This window comes from Nelusetta ayraudi, unplaced genomic scaffold (assembly GCF_046127955.1).
Source record: "Nelusetta ayraudi isolate G7.1 ecotype Tasmania unplaced genomic scaffold, CSIRO-AGI_Nayr_v1 ptg000011l, whole genome shotgun sequence".
NCBI lineage: Eukaryota > Metazoa > Chordata > Actinopteri > Tetraodontiformes > Monacanthidae > Nelusetta > Nelusetta ayraudi.
In genome coordinates this window covers 17,597,073-17,614,343 of record NW_027466061.1, presented here as the reverse complement: position 1 = coordinate 17,614,343, position 17,271 = coordinate 17,597,073, and the positions used below count along the sequence as shown (strand labels likewise).

The following is a 17,271-nucleotide window of genomic DNA, read 5'->3' as shown; positions in this document are numbered from 1 at the left end:
ACTTGCGAGCTTCGTCCAGCCTGGTGTTGACGTTAAGTGCGTCCGTGTTGCTTCACTGATGTTCAATAAAAATCCTCCCTTTGAGCGACAGCGCGCCCGTGCTGACATGGCAAGTGGGCCGAGATGATCACAGGTAACGTTCTGCACAGGCATCTCAGTTGTGGGAACTGACAGATGACACGTGCCTCAACAATCAATCTACAACCTGCCCCCCCCCCCGCGTGTCTGACCTCATTGTCCGTCACACCCCAAACCGTCCCCTCCGATCAGCTGACGCAAACCTCGTCTCACCCCTTGCCATAACCAAGTACCGACCCCTGGGGGACCGGGCCTTCAGTGTCTCCGCCCCCACCCTCTGGAACTCCCTCCCCAAACACATCCGCAACTGCACGGAGCTCAATACCTTCACGTCTGCCCTCAAAACCCACCTCTTCAGACTTGCCTACCCTGCCTGACCCCTCCAAACCACCACACCTCCCAGCCCATATCTGCCCTCTCAACCCTGCCTGTTTTAAACTGATTATATTCTTGTGTTACATCTGTTTTAATCGTTGATTTATTTATCTATCTTAATCTCTCTCGAGTTGTGTTATATTATTTTTTACCTGTAAAGTGACTTTGAGCACCTGTAAAAGTGCTTTATAAATAAAAAGCATTATTTATTATTAACAATAGGGCCCAGCTGCCTCTTTTGAGTGAATAAAATACATCCACAGGTAACTTTAGACAAGCACTACTTCCTTTTGCGTCACAATTGCCCAATCTTTTGTTCTTGCTATACAAAAGCCCCGCGCCGTTTAGCTCATGATTGGCTGTGATTGGTTGAGAGCAGAGGCAGCATGATGCCTTGAATGTCATTAGAATGGAAAACAGTCTAAAGGGTGCTGCGACAATAAATAAATAAATGTCACAACACATTGAACTGTTTCCCATGGGGTTTCCTCCAGTTCAACTCTACAGAAAATATACACGCAATACAAGTTTTGAAAGGAACTACTAACTATGCATCTCGTGTCAATAAAGGGCTGCACTCACATTAGAGATGACACCAAAAGGAAGCAGTGTACACAGCAGCGGCTCCAGTTGCTTTCACTTGCAAACACGTCTACTTGGCAGTCGAGGCCCCCTTATGATGAAAACTGAAGGTGTAGCATAGAAATTAACAAAAAAGAAACAGGGGAAGTTTATTTTCCGCAGACAGTGATTTTAATTTCAGAAAATCACAAATTCATACACCTGCCATTTTCACTAGAAGTTAAATGCGAGGGTTTTTTTCAGAACAGAACAGGCTTCAACGTCTGTTACATGTCGGAGCTGCAGAACAGAAACATATTGGTGTTGTGTCAAATACAGATATATATATATTTATAAAAAGAAAAGTCTTTCTCACCTTGTGACACTACTTTTAGACTACAGCCACAGTTTGATATTCAGAAATCTGCATATTTCAATTAAACCTGCTAAATTTGACTAGCAACTCAAAAAAAAACGTGGCTTCTCTTTGACTAGGAATTAGTTACACAACATGCCTTCATACACATCTCGCTGTTTGCTTCAGTGTTCAGTCATTTGAAATTAAACTATTGTAACCCTTGTACAGCCTCTGCATGGCGTCATGCTTCCCTCTTCAAGCACACTTAAGCTGGGACACGTTGAACATAAAAGTCATTGTCAAAGAAACTTTATTAAAGGCGCATAACTGTGGTCTGGTAGTCTTTTTTTTAACTACTTATTCAGTGCTTAACTGCAGGGACATTTTCACTTTTTTTTCAATGCGTTATGTAATCAGAAAGTCCAATCTTGCTCTTGCAGACAATATTGTTGATGTGCGAAGTGAGCCTCTTGATGATTTTACACAATATTTCTAAGAGAGTAAGGTTTAAGACAGAGGGTTGAAACAATCCATTACAATTAAGTGCTGTAGGTTTGTCCTTCTGGTGGTTGTGGAAGCTTGATATTTTCTTTGGACGTCATGAGACGCCTTAGCTCTTGAAGAACAATTTTAATGCTATAAGAATTCTGCCATTTTGCTAATACTGGTATGCTACGAGAATCCACCTGTGGGGCAGAAACAAAGCAGAATCAAACCTCCATCAGTCACTGTGACAGAAATGACGAGCGAGTTACGAGGTGCGTCACAAAAACTGCTGTGAGAATATAAAACACGCACATCAACACGGAAGAGAAGGTGGAGACACTCACCGTCCCGTTGGAATTATTAATTCCATTCATGTTAATTTTTGAAACAAATCTAACGGTCGGGGCCGCCTCCGGGTATCTGGACCCACACTCCACCTTCAGGCTGTATATCCTGTTCTCATAATTGGTCTGAAAGAGGAGGAGATGGGGGGGGATAAAGCAAATCATCAAGTGTGCCAGCGTGACTCCCGGTCTGCTGTGTTTACTGGTTTTGAGTTGGGCTTACTCTTGTTGGTCCAATGATCATGCCTGTCCAACGTGTCAGAGTCATGTCTTCGTCATCCTCCAGGCCCCAGCTCACTGTGCCATCGCCTTCGCCTTTCTGGCCCTCTTCCAGCTCCTCCAACAAACGAAAATTGCGTGGAACTTTAACTGGAAAAGGGGGTGGGGCAAATGGATTTCATGAATAGAAATGACACAGTGTATGATATAGTCCACGTGCAGTTTAGAGTGTGCAAGCGGATTTTTAAAAGGTCCCAGGGTATTACGGATTACGTATAATACCCATTTTAAGACCTCCTGCTCGATGGTCATGTAGAGAACTTTGACACATCTCTAGAAAACAGCATTTTGCCATTTACTGGAGCCTCAGGAGACCGGGTGTGCTTTTTATTTTCAGGACTGTGTGACTAATTCTTCTGAGAAGAGGTGCAGCAGCCAAACGGAGAACACAATGGATTTTAAGGGAAACAGTATGTTGACAGTAAACATTGGTAAAGTCAAATGTTGCATAACATAAGACCTTCGCAACCATCAAGCTTCAGCTAAACATCCTATTCCAACCCTGCACTGCTCCCAACATTTAGGAAAAAAGTTGCATTGCTTTAGTAACCTGAGCGTCATCATAGGTTATTTTTAGTCCTTGCAACGCCACACCCTCATGTTGCAGCAAAGCTCAGAGGGACATTAACTGTGTATTAATCTGCTGCAGATAAGAAAAGCACTTGGCAGAAGCACAATTTCCTTCCCACTAAATAAATATAAATATGTTTTGCTGAAATCCACCGTTTGTGGCCATTAGCTTTGGTCTTGCTAATGTATTCGGGAAGAACGTTAAACAGAACCACTAACCCAACGTCTGAGGGTCAAAGTTAGTGTTAGCCACTATTAGCCAGTGTTAGCCAGTGTTTGCCAGTGTTAGAGTTAGCCAGTGAAGAATACTGCAAAAATGCCATTGTAGACAAAATGAGGATCCACATCAGAGTGACAACGTGAACCTTTTACTTGTTTTAAAACTCAAGTCAACCTAACTATTTTTTTTAATGATCTGCTTGTGCAAAACAAGTCATTTTTAGAATGCCAGGAAAGGAAAAAATAATATTCAGCTTTAGGAGCAAGACAGTGAGTGTAGCCATAAGGATGTCAAAATAAAAGATTTAGAAAAGGGAAATGACTTCTGCCAGCCACAAGCAGCGTCAGAAATGCTTTTCCTCTGAACATTTACACTAGATCACATTAACAGTTTTATTAACACTGCAGCAAATATTTGTCCTTTTCAGCATCTGATTAAGCCAAACGTGCATCCTTCTGACCACAGGTACTAATGGGAGCAGAGAGATCAGAGCGGGACTGAAGGGAGAAAGGAGCAGGGTAACTAGAGGAACCATTCACCAGATTTCCACTCCGCATAAACATGGACACCGTATATTCCTCTCTCTTCTCTGGCTGCCTTAAACAATGTTTGGTGACATGCCTTGGTCACAAGACATTCAATATAGACAACTAATGCCGCTGAACTTGCCTCGAAAGAAAAAGGGAACTCTGAGACGGTCATGAGATTTGGAGCACAGGGGGCTTTAATGAGGAAACGTGTACATCTTGTGATCAGCGTTGTAAGATTTGTCTCTGAATTACTGTTGCAAAATAGCAAAAGGTTTTAAATACAGGGGACGTATTGTCACTTCAGACTGACACTGCACTTTCAAAGGTGGAAGGTGTCAAACTCTTTACAGCTTATGGACCGGAAGGGAGCAGAGGTCAGGAGTGCAACTCTTACATAAAACTCCCAACTCATAAATGTGATCAGGACGACGACTTCACAGGTGAGGACGTGGAAAACGATCATTAAATTCACCCCATGAGCGGACAGGGAAAAGCTTTTCTCTCATCAAACAGCTTGTTTGCCCTCCAGTGATGTCCAGCAACATCATCAGTCAAGAAGTCTTAAAATAAGGACATCTCAAAACAAATATTTCACACCTGACTGTAAAAGACACGGCTTCCTTAAAAACAGCACAAAAGTTTCTTTAAGCTTCCGATATTTGCCAAGGAACAAAACCCACACAGCTATGTTCTGCTAAATTTAGTTCACCACAGCAACGCTGCTATTAGCATATATGACAGCTGTTAGCACAGCCACTGTCAGTTGGCCTCAACTCACGTAGCACAGGAAATGAAATGCAAACAGCATTGGGTAAGTTTGAAGTGTCTGATTGACGTAGTGACAGGACTTTCAACTACCGTAGTGTTTAGCTAACAAGACAGCATTGAACAGTGAACGCAGCTCTTTTCACTATCTAATGTTCAAACCCACAGTCAAGGCAAGTGACAAATGTTGACATGAACAGCCAAGAAAGCTCACATGAAGCTGCTGTTTCTTCAGGATGTCACTTCATTCACTTCTGCTGTTGCTTAGTAAGCAGTTTCAGTGTGAGCTTGTCACTCTCGTCTGATCTGACAGCGACAGCTGCTTTTGGCGCTGTGCTACTCTTGAAAGTCTAAATCCTTAGCAAGAGCAAGAGCCACATTTTTTGTAACTTCTTTGTACAAACAGAAATATATAATAACAATTATTAAATAACAGGGCAACGTGGCTATTTTGTTTGGCAGTTTTGTTCATTTTATCTAAATTTGTATTTTTGTCACTCATTTCACTTATGAAGAATAATAATTTATCATTTAGAAACACGAGTGATACAATGGATATTCACACAGGAAGGGTCAGAAATACAGGAATGACCTACAATAACCGCATTTAGCTGCAAGAGCCATGTGCCTGTTGAGGCTTTTGGGGAAGCTTCAATGTGATTGCCAGTGTCAGATTGGCCTTGCGCTGGCTAATTCCCAGATGAAGCATGTGGAGATCACGACAGCTGCACCGCTCATCTGCTGCATCTTGCAATTGTGCGCCCACACAGTGCACATTGCGGCAATAACCAGCAGTAAAACCTCTTGCATCTACAATGTTTAAAGATGTCTGACAAACAGAAGTCTAATGCCACGACTCTCCCACCCTCCAAACCTCTTTTCCTTTAACCACAATTACTCTCCATACATCTTCCTTCACCATCAGGAGGAAGACTGACAGGGAAAGGATGTCAGACCTGGTCCTCTGGTTAGCTTTGCACTGTGTCATGGCGTTTGTGGTTAATTTCTGTGATGATGAGGCACTATATGTCATTTCTAGAGGTCTAACTCATTCTAAAAGACAAGAGGTTATGACTACTGTCCACCCATTTCCAATAATAGTGTAAAAATAGCACAATACTGTCAAAACTGCAGAGAGCATTCAGGCTTTCTTTTCTAATTAACCTGAATTTAAAATGACCAGTTGTGTTTTTCTACCTTTTCTTCATTATGATTTGTCTTTGGAAGTGACAGCACCCGAGGGCCCCTGTAATTGCAGTGTCACTTCAACATTATCTGTTACTTCTCTTTTCTCTTATGAGCTTGTAACGCTCGTACGATCCACAAATCCACAAGATATTAGCATGATTTACATTTAACAGGATATTAAATAATTCTCAGCTCCGTCTTTAGGAAAAGCGAAGAGTTCGGCAGAGAAGACGCCACGGGCCTGAAACTCAAGATGGGGAAACACGAGATGCAAGTAACTTTGCCCGTCAGCAGGCTGCTCGTTTGAGCAACATGGCTGTGCAGGCTTGTTTTGACATACTGACAGCTCACACCTACATATAGAGGAGAGGTTACACTTGCTGCTAGTTTCAATAATATTGCTGCAATTGCATGTGAATGTCACAGACCTTGAAAATGAAATATTTCATTTCCCACCACACTGGATAAAACTGTTTTTGTCTTAGAGTGGGTTGGCACTGGTAAAGGTAGCTGGTTAAATCTGGGGGGGTGCGCCGGTTGAGTCTTGGCTGTGCTATTCTTGATTTCCAAACACCAAGAATCGGAGAGCTTCAAATTGACATTTCACAGAGAGGAAATTGTAGGTTGTCAAGCGACATCTTCGTTCTGTGACCCTGAAGGCTTTCTGCTAGTTGTGCTCAGTCAGACGGTATCTCCAGGTGGTCTTTGCTTTTTCATTTCCTCAGCCAGCGCTTCTCATAAGACTGAAGTGTAAGTGGCATGCGTGATTTAGAGTAACACCCACTGGCATACATTTCCAACACTTTTGATGGCTCCCTTATCTTTAGAATTTAACCGGCGTTTTCTGCCATAATAACAAGTCGGTGTATTCGAAGTCAATTTAAATAAGCGGATCGCGCCACTTTGTCTTCACGTTGTTTCGATTGAAGGCTTTTTCCACTTTTTGGACGAATGAATATTAATGTGCTATTCGAATTAACGATTGAAACCTTGGACGATATTGTTTTGATCCGTGCTTTCTTGGAACGCTTTACTAAAGTGGGAGGTTTATTTTGCAAGTTTCAGGGGCGCTTCCTGCCAAGCGCGATGAGAGACACTGGCCCCGACTACTTGCTGAAACACAGCGCGTAAACTGGACCGTGATAATAATAATCAACCCCTTTGTGCGTCTACGTAGTTTCTTTCAACAATTCCCTTTCACTTTGACGGCCTTCAATTCTCAAGCATCTCCATTCTTATATATAAACAGTGAAAATTGTTTAAAAATGGAACCGCAACGCCAGCAAATGGAGCCCCAAACAAGGACCTCTAGAACTAGTCGCTAGTTGAGACATTGTCGCTGCCTTTCTGCAATGTTCACACTCGTCGAACTAAAATCAACCCCCACTTTGGATATGTCACATTTCAAGAAAATACACAATATCACCGTACACGGGATATGGACGTACACAAAGGACGCGTGTGTCGCTTGCTAATGCGTTGATTTAGATAGGCTGCTAGCTTACAGGAACAACGGGTTTGACTCAGGCAGCCGCGCGGTGCGAGAATATTCTGGACGCTAGGTTAGCGGGGCTAAGGCTGTAAAACCCAACCAGGGGCTGTTTACACTACTTACATTATTAGCGGATGACATTCTTAATTATACACGTCATGGATCTATAACGCACACCTCTCCATTTAACACACAATAATGTGTCTAAATCGTGCCCTTAACATTTCCGCTACCTAACGGGACAGACCGTTTCCTTGGCTAGGCTAACTTAGCCAACACATAAGCGCTATGAGATAGATGGCTCCGTTGAAGACCGCTTCATTCGGCCAAGACAAATAGTGGCGAATAAACCGCACTTCGTTGAGACTGTTCGACAATCTCACACACAGCGCGGTTATATTTACTGGCTAACGGACACGCATGACCCCGGCATTCTTTGTCTTTGCTTTATATCGCTGAGGATGTGAGAAGGCACACAAACCTGTGCAGGCCGCCATCTTCTTCAGCCGAGTCCAGAAACACACGCCAGTGTGACATCACAGCGGGTAAACCCGACAGCCGCACCGCACACTGGCACAAAACCAACACTGCAAGGTCCACTTTTCTTTGCTTTTTTAAAAGTCAGGTCTGCTTTTCGCCCAGCTTACCGTTCATTGTCCACGTTGTGTGTGAAAGAAAACTCTTGCTCCTGGTGGGCTGCAGTTTCCACCTCAGTTTTATGTTGAGGTGAGTTATGGCATGCCAATCATTTGCAATAAATTAACAAATGAGATCAAATCAAAGCAAAATTCTGTTTTGGTCGTCACTATATAATTCCACCATTGGAAGAATCCATTCTTGCAGACGTTGTTCCATTTCTTGCATGTGTGTTATGTGGTAAGATTGACAAAACCTAACTAGCGCAACTGGTTTGACGATGGAGAAACCTTGCATATTTACAACTTCATCAAAATTTTTGCCAAAAATGACAATACTTGAATCAAAGTTAGAGGAAGAGTTCTTTACTTGAAGCAGTTGAGGGGGGGGAGGGGGTACTTAGCATCAGGCTACATTTGAAACACATTCACTCTTTTTTTTTGCACTTTATTACATTTTATTTATTCGACCAACGCAGGAAAACATTTATTTTTTTTTTTACTTTTAATGACCCAGAGATGAAAAAAAAGGAGACATAGACCTACTTAATATTACAAAAACATATTACATCATGGAAAATGAGGACAATGCAACAGGATTAATAGAAAGTCTGTAAATAACTGCTCTGTACATAAGTGCATGCAGATTTTAGGCCAGGAGACGGATGGTCTTCCCTGTGACCGTCAACACGTCCTCGTCGGCCAGAGACCGCAGCGCCTCGTCAAACAGCTCCTTGGTGATTGCCTAAAGACAGAGCCAGCAGGAAGACACGAATCAACGACATGGAGAGACAGTCATCTTGTCACACACAAGGCTGATTTTCAATTTCAATTTTTAAGTTTGTTTTTTTGCATTTTAATCTATTGTATACTACAGTCTCATTTGTTATTATTTGACTGTGCAGTTGTTTTTCAAAGTAACTGACAGCATTGGCTGACCTCTAGATATCTGTATCGACCACCAGGAAGCTCATTATTGGTCAACCAGTGGACAATTACTTTCATTGATTCTCACATTTCTCAGTTCATTTTTTAAACTTTTCATATTTAATTTCAAGACACAAAAAGTTTTGTTTAAGCAAATGTAACAAATTTAACTGCACAACTGTTCACATGATGCATTTTAGACCGCTTGAAAAAACAAAACAAAAAAAAAACCTTACAGTTTCTGACTGTCCTCTGAGGTCATCGAGCAGCTGCTGGTATTTCATTGCAGGTGTTTTCCCCTTGGCCTGGATCAGCTTCTTCAAGGCCTGGGCAACTTCCTCCTTGCGTTTGCGAGCTGTGGCACTCATACCTGGAAGCCAATATGAAATTGATTTTTCTTTGGAACTGTGATTCTACGTTCAACCAAAGTCTATTTTCTAGTTGTGCTTACCCGTCGTCAGGATCGAGATGTCCACAAAACCTGTTCTGGGGTCAGTGGCCGACTGTTTCAGGGCCTCCCTGTGAAGCCGCTTGGCCTCCTCCACGTCGATGGTCTCCACCTTCTCACAGAAGCGCACCTTGGCGTGGGCCTCTGACAAGCGAATCAGAGACTCCAGCTGCCTGGGGTAGGCGGTGACCATCCCGCGGCCGCTGCCGAGCTTCCTCATGTCCACATAAGCCTGGAAACCGGCACGCCCAAGGTCAGTTGATGCTTAAAGGCCATTCAGTGTGACCCCCCCGACCCTCCACCACCACCCCAAACAAATGCAAAAACAGCCGCGAACCTCGATCAGGGCCTGGCTGGCCTCCTCGCTCAGCCGCGGGCTGATGTATGTGCGCGCGTATGCGATGTAATCTCGCAGCACGGCCATGTCGAGGAACTCCTCCTCCACCTGCTCCTCGCTGCGGTAGTAAAGAGACACCAAGTGGTGGGCCAGCCTGCGGTCATAAGCCTCATCCTGGGGATCCAGCATTAGGAAGATCAGGTCGAATCTGCAGAGCAAAACAAAAAAGCAAAAAAAGTTTTTTTTTTCTTTTCATTTTTTACCACAAACACAATTTCAGAAGTGCGCATCGCGCACACTTCGATAGTGGAGCAATAATGGATTGACTTCTCATTCCTAGTGGGTTCATTGGCTGGTCAGAGACAGATTACAGTTTAAAATAATGGTTAAGTAATTTTGCAAAATGTGGGGCCTTTAAATGACTGATCTCTTCAAGTCAAAATGATCACTAGGAAGACATTGGCCTGATGTTTTCACCTGGACAGCAGCGTGTGAGGAAGCTGAATGTTCTCGATGGTGGTCTTCTTTGGGTTCCACTGAGACTCGACCGGGTTTGCAGCCGCTAGCACAGCAGTGCGGGCGTTCAGCTGGCAGATAATTCCAGCCTGAGGACATTAAAAATAAAAATATATATATTTATCAGAAACTAAATCCAGAGAGAGAGATTTTAATTGCTATACATGACTGAAGTTCATTTTAAGAAATTAAAGCGCACACCTTGGCGATGGAGAGCGTCTGCTGCTCCATGACTTCGTGCAGCACTGAGCGCGTGCTGTCGCTCATCTTGTCGAACTCGTCGATGCAGCAGATGCCATTGTCGCTGAGCACCAAGGCGCCGGTCTGCAGGACCAGCTGCCTCGTCTCGGGGTCCTTCATCACATAGGCGGTCAGACCCACGGCGCTGGAGCCCTTTCCCGACGTGTACTGGCCGCGGGGCACCAGGTTGTAGACGTACTGCAGCAGCTGGGACTTGCTGGTGCCGGGGTCCCCGCACAGCAGGATGTTTACCTCGGCGCGGAAGTTGCCGCGGCCCGTCTGACTGAAGTCCTTGCGGGTGCCACCAAACAGCTGCAGCAGAATACCCTGAAGACAGCGAGATGGGATTTTTTTTTTTTTTTCCGCGATCGTCACATGTATTTTGCGAGGTGTTCTCTGCGAATTTTGGCCTGGTTTTTCAGACAGGGCGGCGCAGCTGCCCGCTTCATGACAACCCCACCTTTTTGATGTCCTCATGCTCATAGATGCTGGGTGCCAGGGCGGAGGAGAGGCGTTCGTACACGTCCGGCTTGGCCGCCAGCTCCTTCAGCACCTGCACCCTGTCCTCGGTGAAGAGCTTCTGCTCGGCCTCCTCGTCCAGGCCATGCAGACGCTTCTCGTCCGTCTTGCGGAAGTGGATGGCGTCGATGTGGGTTTTGTACACCGCCCTGACGTTGCTCTGAATGGGGCTCACCCTCGTGGGGACCGCTCTGTAAATGCCTGGAGTGGCATTGACGGAGGGTAGAAAACAAGGTTGTTTCAGTCTTTCTAAGCTTGACGCCACTAATAAAGTGGTGCGCAATGCACTCGAAGACACTTCACCTGGGTACACAATTGACGTGTGCAGATGAAGGTTAGTTTGCATATACGCTGTAAGACATCATCACATGTCCTGTGCTATAACTGGCCTCAAGATTATTAAGCAATTTTAAATGTTTGAATTCATTCGTGAGTTCATCGAGCAAAAGTTATATGCAGATGTGGGAAAAAGCTTTCGCACACGCTTAAAATTTTACTCAATCCCAATTACGGTCATTAAAATATTTCATGGAGAATTTTTTGTCATAATTAATCAAGACAAAATAGGAAAACTGAATTTTTGCAGGTCTCGTACCCTGGACGTGTCGCACGGGACGTCATCTTGACAAAACATCCAGTTTGGATAAATGTTGGTGACGGCACCAAATTAGACTCCACTTGGAGACTTAAGACTGATTCTTAGCGCACTACAGTACATCACAAATGTATGAGGTGTCTAAAAACTTTTTTTTCCCCAACACTGTATGAGAGACTCAGCAGTGGCCGAACCGTTCACTGCTGCCATCCTTACCGGTGATGTTGATGCGGTCACCGGGCTGCACTTTGTCCACCAGGTCGTTGTGCGCGTAGACGATGGTTGTGTGCGGGGTCTGACCCGCCGGCATGTCTTCTGGGGACTCTTGGATCTTCACCTGCGATCAAAACCAGATCAATAGATGAACAGATGCCGCGACATCACTCATTAGCACCTCTGCGTATTCAGATATTAGGCGTCATTAGCGGCGTGGCAATCTGCTCCGTTATGGAAGGACCCCAACCCCCCACACCCTCTCACCATCTGTTTGTCTGAGAACACCGAGCGGTTGTGGATGAGCGCCAGGCTGTGGGTGTTGTTACAGTGGCGGCACACAGCCGGCTCCGCGATGCGCCCGCGGTCCACCTCCACACGGGTGCTGAAGGCGCACACCTGGCACTGGAAGAACGCCTCCTGCATCTCAGGGATCAGCTGCGAAGATCGGATCACCATGCCACTGATGGTGATCAGCTGATCAATGTCTGCACCGCCGGGTAAAAAAAAAAGGAGAAAAAACCATACGGAGAGCAGAAGTGTCAGCACCAAACCGAAAGCTCACATTTTAATCAGAGCAAGGAGACGTTCACCAAAATCGCACACTAGACACGGCCTGCTATATCTCACTCTGCTCCCCCCAGCATGTGTGATTTCACCTCATGGGCATCTCGTAAGGGGTAAGGTTACTGTCAAAATATTTGTGTGTGGGTGTGTGTGCACGCACATGTAAATAGAAACGTGTGCGAAGTACTTCACAGAGGTGGGAAGTAACGAAGTATAAATACTTCGTTTCGGTACTTAAGTCAATTTTTCTTGGATATTTTTTACTTTCAGTCAATGCATTTGCACACAAATGTGTCCTTTTTGCTTACATTTGAAAAACATGCTGCTACGTTTGTGTTTAAAATTTTCTTCAAAGTAGTTCATTTATGATATTACAATTGATGTTGCTTGAAGTGGAGCTATTTGAAATTTGCAGTTGCGTAGTTAAATATTAAACCGGATGATCTTTGAGAGGAACATTATTTTAGAGTTCCTTGCATAACATTGTTATTGTTATAAGAAGTGTAAACATCCAAAAATGCTGTGGATTATAATTTAAAAAACTATTAAAGGGTTGCAGAGCTCTTAAAAATAATTCAGATACTCATCAAGACCTCAGAGTTCTGAAAAGGTCAGCTCAGTCCAGACTACTTTGTCACAACTTTTTCATTTTTGCAAAATCATCAGTGAAGGTTTTGTTTCATTAATGGCAAAAACAAAAATCACATTCACCTTTTATGCAAGTACATTTCAGAACCTGTACTTTCTTACTTTTACTTGAGCAAAGGAGTTGATTCAGTACTTTTACCAGTATTTTTTTTTCCAGTACCTGTGCTTTTACTTAAGTCAGAATGTACAGAATACTTTTTTTTAAGGAGTAAACACAATCTGACAACATAAGCGGGTCACAGGGATTATGTATCAAGTAGAAGACCATATAGTGTCTGGTGTCAATGATCTAATCCACACACCTTCTGGGTTGAGGTTACGCATGTTCCTGGTCTTCAAGGCGTTGTAGGGGCGGACTTGGATCTGGAACTCCAGGATGGAGTCTGGGAAACGCTCAAAGAAGAGCTCGTTCACGGCCATGTCAAAGGTTGGGATGACTTCCTGCAAATGGGTAAAAGTAAAAACAACCCATTTATTAACATTTATGTTGAAATAGACTAGAATAGAAAACTGTAAATAGGGAGCCGGTGATGATTGGAAGAAAAAAAAAACTCTTGCATGTCGGGGTTCCATTTTCCTGTAGGGAGTTATTTTTTCAATAATCACCGGGTTGTTGTAAATTATTCCTTGGATAAACACCACTGAATATTGACTGACTGACCTATCAGAATAGAATATTTAAGAGAGCCGTGTTCTTGCAGAATTTGGTTGGATGCCTGTGGCAACAAAGAAAGCATGAGTTGCAGGATATTGAGATAGAAGGAGAGCAGGACATTACCTGTGGGTAACTGATGAGCTGCCTGTAAAGCTCTGCATCAAAGGACTGCACATGCAGGCAGTTGACGTTCAGCACGGGATCACCAACAACACTGATCTGTAAAAAAATAAAATAAAATAAAAATAGCCATTAGATATGATGCTTGATTCACCCCTGTTAATGGAGCAGAAAGGTGTGCGGTCTCAGCACCTCCTCCAGTTTCTGCATGTACAACGGCTCATTCAGATCCAGACCAGCGTTCTCGTCTTCGTTGGAACTGGGGTCAATGAACCTCTGCAGGAACCTCTGAGAGTGAAGAAGCCCAAAGTGTGCAACAGTCAAAACAAAGCCATTCATGCTGAGGAAAGGGTTCATCTGTAAATGACTGACAACCAAGATTTCATACCTGGAACTTCTCCTTGCAGGTGCCAACATTGACATCGGTGCCCCAGATCACCAGCCTCTGACTGGAGTTTGTCTCACTGGCTGCCGCTCCATCAGCACTGGGCTGCAAGAATTCACCAGAAATGTCAACTGCTGAGGCTATACTGAGTTCTTGTCAATCTCAAAAGACAAAAAAAAAAAATTGTATGTCAGATATCGACTGTAGCCTCCTATCCAGAGCAGCATTCATGTGAACTTGTAACTCTAGCAATAGCTAAAGTGAAATCACTCCCGGCTAGAAGGCTTCAGGAGATATTTTAGCTTAAATATGTTGTTTAGGTTTTTTTGTTTATTTGTGGTTACACATTATTGTGTATATAGCCACTATGTGCTTCTATTGTATTGAAACTGGGCAGACATTTTCATTCTTTGAAACTCCAGAACAATGGGCCTCCCATCAATCTAAAGGGTAAGAAGTAACAGTGTGAAATTATGATCTTGAGTGAATTATCTATTTAATGCCCAAAATGATATTAATACAACTTAATCTTCTCTTTAATTTCCCCCCAAAAAACATCAACAACATAAGCCTGAATAATACTCAGAATACTGTTGAATCCTCCACTGACCGGCTCAGAGTGAAGGTCAACCTGTGGAGCCTTCCTGACGGAGCCCAGATCAGGGCGCTGTCTGGCAGGGGTACCACGCACTCCGCTTCGTGGGGTTCCTTCAACCCTGGAACTGGGGGTCCCATAGATGAGAGGGGAACTCATGTCCACTTCATTGGGGAGAACTGTTAAAGAGAAGAAAAAAAAACTGACAAAATAAGCCCCCCCCAATCAATGACGGAACGTACAGACACCGTCACACAATAAAATTCCGCCAGAATGCTCAAGACGTTGTGTTGTTTGGACCTGAGGGGCGAGGGCTGGAGAACAGCGAGGTGTCCTGGGGGGCGGCTGGACTGAGGCCGTCTGTGGCAGGGGAGGTGGGCATGGGCATCAAATCCCCAGCGGAGGAGTCGTGGCCCCTGCGTCGCTGAGACAGAGGAGATATGGGGCCCTCGCTGCTCGCTGACATCACACACACACACATTGCACAAGTCAACCCAGGAGAGAAAACGCATCATCCCAACTTGCCACTTGCATCAAGCATGTGAACTTACGCGTGCCCGGGGTTGCATTCCTTCCTCGCTTGCGGCTACCAGGAGTCGATGTTGGGGAAGACATTGTTGCTGAGACGCCTGCCAAATGAGGGAGCGTTCAGTGTTACGTTGGTTGGTTCATTGTTCAGTCAAGCATAATCATTACTGGGACACAAAGAAATTTAGTGCACGTAGCGTTTTCATTGACCGGACAATTATTTCTAAAATGAATTCCGGTGGAGGGCAAGGGCCTTTCGTGATGCCACAAAAAGCAGACTGAGACTTTGCTTACATCCCACGTCCCCTGGTTTAGTCCAACCATGTTGACACCACAAGATAGCTGCCTTGTTTTTGCCTCTTTTCAGAACACAGAACAAACCATGTTTTTGCAGGAAGCCGTAAACAAGTCTTCCACGTGTCTCTCTTATGTATTTCTGGATAGTTAACCCTTCAAAGCTGATCTGGTTGAGATTAGAATAGAACATACATGTCTGAAAACGACTTCAATATGGAGCTTTTACCACACTGCATTTTGGGTTTTGTGTAGAATTGTTTTTGTTGAGTTTTGTTAATATGAGGACCAAAGTGCTGTCCAGAAGTGGAAAAAGGGTTAAAAACACCAAACTGCATTTGGGAGATGTGATAGATTACATTCCCACACAATAAAAATAAATAAATAAATAAATGAAAACAAACCCTAGAACTATCACTCTACCAGCTGTTTTTAAAGCTGTCTACATTGTTAGTTTGAGCACTCAGGACAGTGTCGGTGGTGGCAGATCCAAAGCAGTGCAAACTCTTTCCTCCGCTCAACAACACAACATAATGACAATGAAGTCGAGTGTTCCTTTTACATCACATGAACAGAGTCCTGGAGTTACTTTGTAAGAAATCAACTATGACTGCAAGGGCTTAAAAGTAGATCAACCCTTGTGTAAGAAAGAAAGAAGCTCCAAGTCCGCACCTCAAGTTGACATGTGGCTGCGGGGGAAACAATAACCTGAGGCCCGAGCAGTTGAACTGTTGCTGCAAGACGTTTTAACACGGCAACGTCCAATAAGCTGGTGTTGCTATCGAGCAAATGCTCCTTTGCCAATGTTTTTTTGTTCTCGTTAATATTAAATGCACATTAAAAGAAGAACTATTAAAAAGCGACCTCGATCTTACCTCTTCCTCTGGATGTCGGAGTGCAGCAGATGTGGCGCGAAAACGCTGGTGACGTAGATTTCGCGGGGAACTTTGGGCCAATGGCAGACGGCGATCAGCGGCGCTTTTCCGGCCGACTGCTGCACTGCGGAGGGGTGTTCCTGCAAAAAAACGCTTAAAGTTTGGTATTGGTTCAGCATTGAAACACGCTTAATGAGTCTTATTTTTTTTATTATTTTTTTGGATTCAATGAATTGAAAATCACTGATGCCTTTATTGGACGATTTTACTCATTTTCACGCATTTGTCCTCGAGGCCTCATGGCGGTTTACACCCCCGGAGTTTACTTGGTAGGATTCAACGGAAAACGTTATTTTTTTCATTGTGGAAGTTTTATTCAATAAACAAACAAACAAACAAACAATGACGTTTAACGTACACGGATACATATTATGACACATTACGACGTGCACAGATACAAATCAACAAAAGAAAAATCATAGATTTCCTTTAAGGACATACGCATATTGCTTAAAGTTACTATTAATTAATTAATTAATTAATTAATAATATCCTAAAAATAAACGTTGAGGAATATTTTATTCTATAAATTAAATCAAACTTGACCTTTAAATGGTGTGTAAATATGTACATCAGTATTGCTTAGATTTTCCGAAATCAAAAGCCTGCAGTTACATTTTCCTACCACGACGCGGCGCCGTTTGTTTCACTTTTTCAAGACTTGGGTAGAGGAAAAGTACAACTGTCGGGGTGGGTGGTGAACAGCGTCATTTCCTAGAAGTCAGTACATGTGTCCCTTGAGGGTTACTCCAAATGATTGTTGTACAAAATTTTAATTGATAATAATGACTGGTGAACCCACAAGTCACTGCATACTAAACAAACATTAACCTAATAAAAAAGTTGACAATTGAACTACAAAACTGAC

At 43.6% G+C, this 17,271-nt stretch overlaps 2 protein-coding genes across 5 annotated transcripts; both read right to left on the bottom strand.

Moving 5' to 3' along the window:
• Window positions 1-1,183: 1,183 nt before the first annotated feature.
• Window positions 1,184-8,035, bottom strand: ube2v2 (ubiquitin-conjugating enzyme E2 variant 2). Of its 2 annotated transcripts, none has more exons than XM_076021556.1 (4): window positions 7,894-8,035; window positions 2,426-2,571; window positions 2,203-2,328; window positions 1,184-2,058 (listed from the first exon to the last, which is right to left on the bottom strand). In XM_076021556.1, exons 1-4 carry the CDS (start codon window positions 7,898-7,900, stop codon window positions 1,912-1,914), a joined length of 426 nt encoding a protein of 141 aa, XP_075877671.1. In that variant the 5' UTR covers window positions 7,901-8,035; the 3' UTR covers window positions 1,184-1,911. The 2 variants fall into 2 exon arrangements, with proteins under 2 accessions (XP_075877671.1, XP_075877670.1); XM_076021555.1 differs by lacking the exon at window positions 7,894-8,035 and adding an exon at window positions 7,728-7,887.
• A 281-nt stretch (window positions 8,036-8,316) lies between these two features.
• mcm4 (minichromosome maintenance complex component 4) lies at window positions 8,317-16,463 on the bottom strand. 3 transcript variants are annotated; one of them, XM_076021551.1, is made up of 17 exons: window positions 16,344-16,463; window positions 15,198-15,275; window positions 14,947-15,105; window positions 14,662-14,825; window positions 14,055-14,156; window positions 13,859-13,954; window positions 13,670-13,765; window positions 13,194-13,332; window positions 11,944-12,164; window positions 11,680-11,800; window positions 10,810-11,069; window positions 10,311-10,676; window positions 10,071-10,198; window positions 9,594-9,801; window positions 9,260-9,488; window positions 9,045-9,178; window positions 8,317-8,626 (listed from the first exon to the last, which is right to left on the bottom strand). In XM_076021551.1, exons 2-17 carry the CDS (start codon window positions 15,259-15,261, stop codon window positions 8,531-8,533), a joined length of 2,583 nt encoding a protein of 860 aa, XP_075877666.1. In that variant the 5' UTR covers window positions 15,262-15,275; window positions 16,344-16,463; the 3' UTR covers window positions 8,317-8,530. The 3 variants fall into 3 exon arrangements, with proteins under 3 accessions (XP_075877666.1, XP_075877668.1, XP_075877669.1); XM_076021553.1 differs by having other exon boundaries at window positions 16,333-16,367; XM_076021554.1 differs by lacking the exon at window positions 16,344-16,463 and adding an exon at window positions 16,141-16,194.
• Window positions 16,464-17,271: the final 808 nt, after the last annotated feature.

Excerpts from the sequence above, each read along its gene's own strand:
- ube2v2 (XM_076021555.1), bottom strand. Across the intron at positions 2,329-2,425 it reads TGATCATTGGACCAACAAGA|ACCAATTATGAGAACAGGAT; the intron begins GTAAGCCCAACT and ends CTCCTCTTTCAG. Across the intron at positions 2,059-2,202 it reads TTAATAATTCCAACGGGACG|GTGGATTCTCGTAGCATACC; the intron begins GTGAGTGTCTCC and ends TCTGCCCCACAG.
- mcm4 (XM_076021551.1), bottom strand. The coding sequence starts at position 15,261 with ATGTCTTCCCCAACATCGACTCCTGGTAGCCGCAAGCGAGGAAGGAAT. Across the intron at positions 10,677-10,809 it reads AGCATGAGGACATCAAAAAG|GGTATTCTGCTGCAGCTGTT; the intron begins GTGGGGTTGTCA and ends CGCTGTCTTCAG. Across the intron at positions 8,627-9,044 it reads TCAGAGGACAGTCAGAAACT|GCAATCACCAAGGAGCTGTT; the intron begins GTAAGGTTTTTT and ends CTCTGTCTTTAG.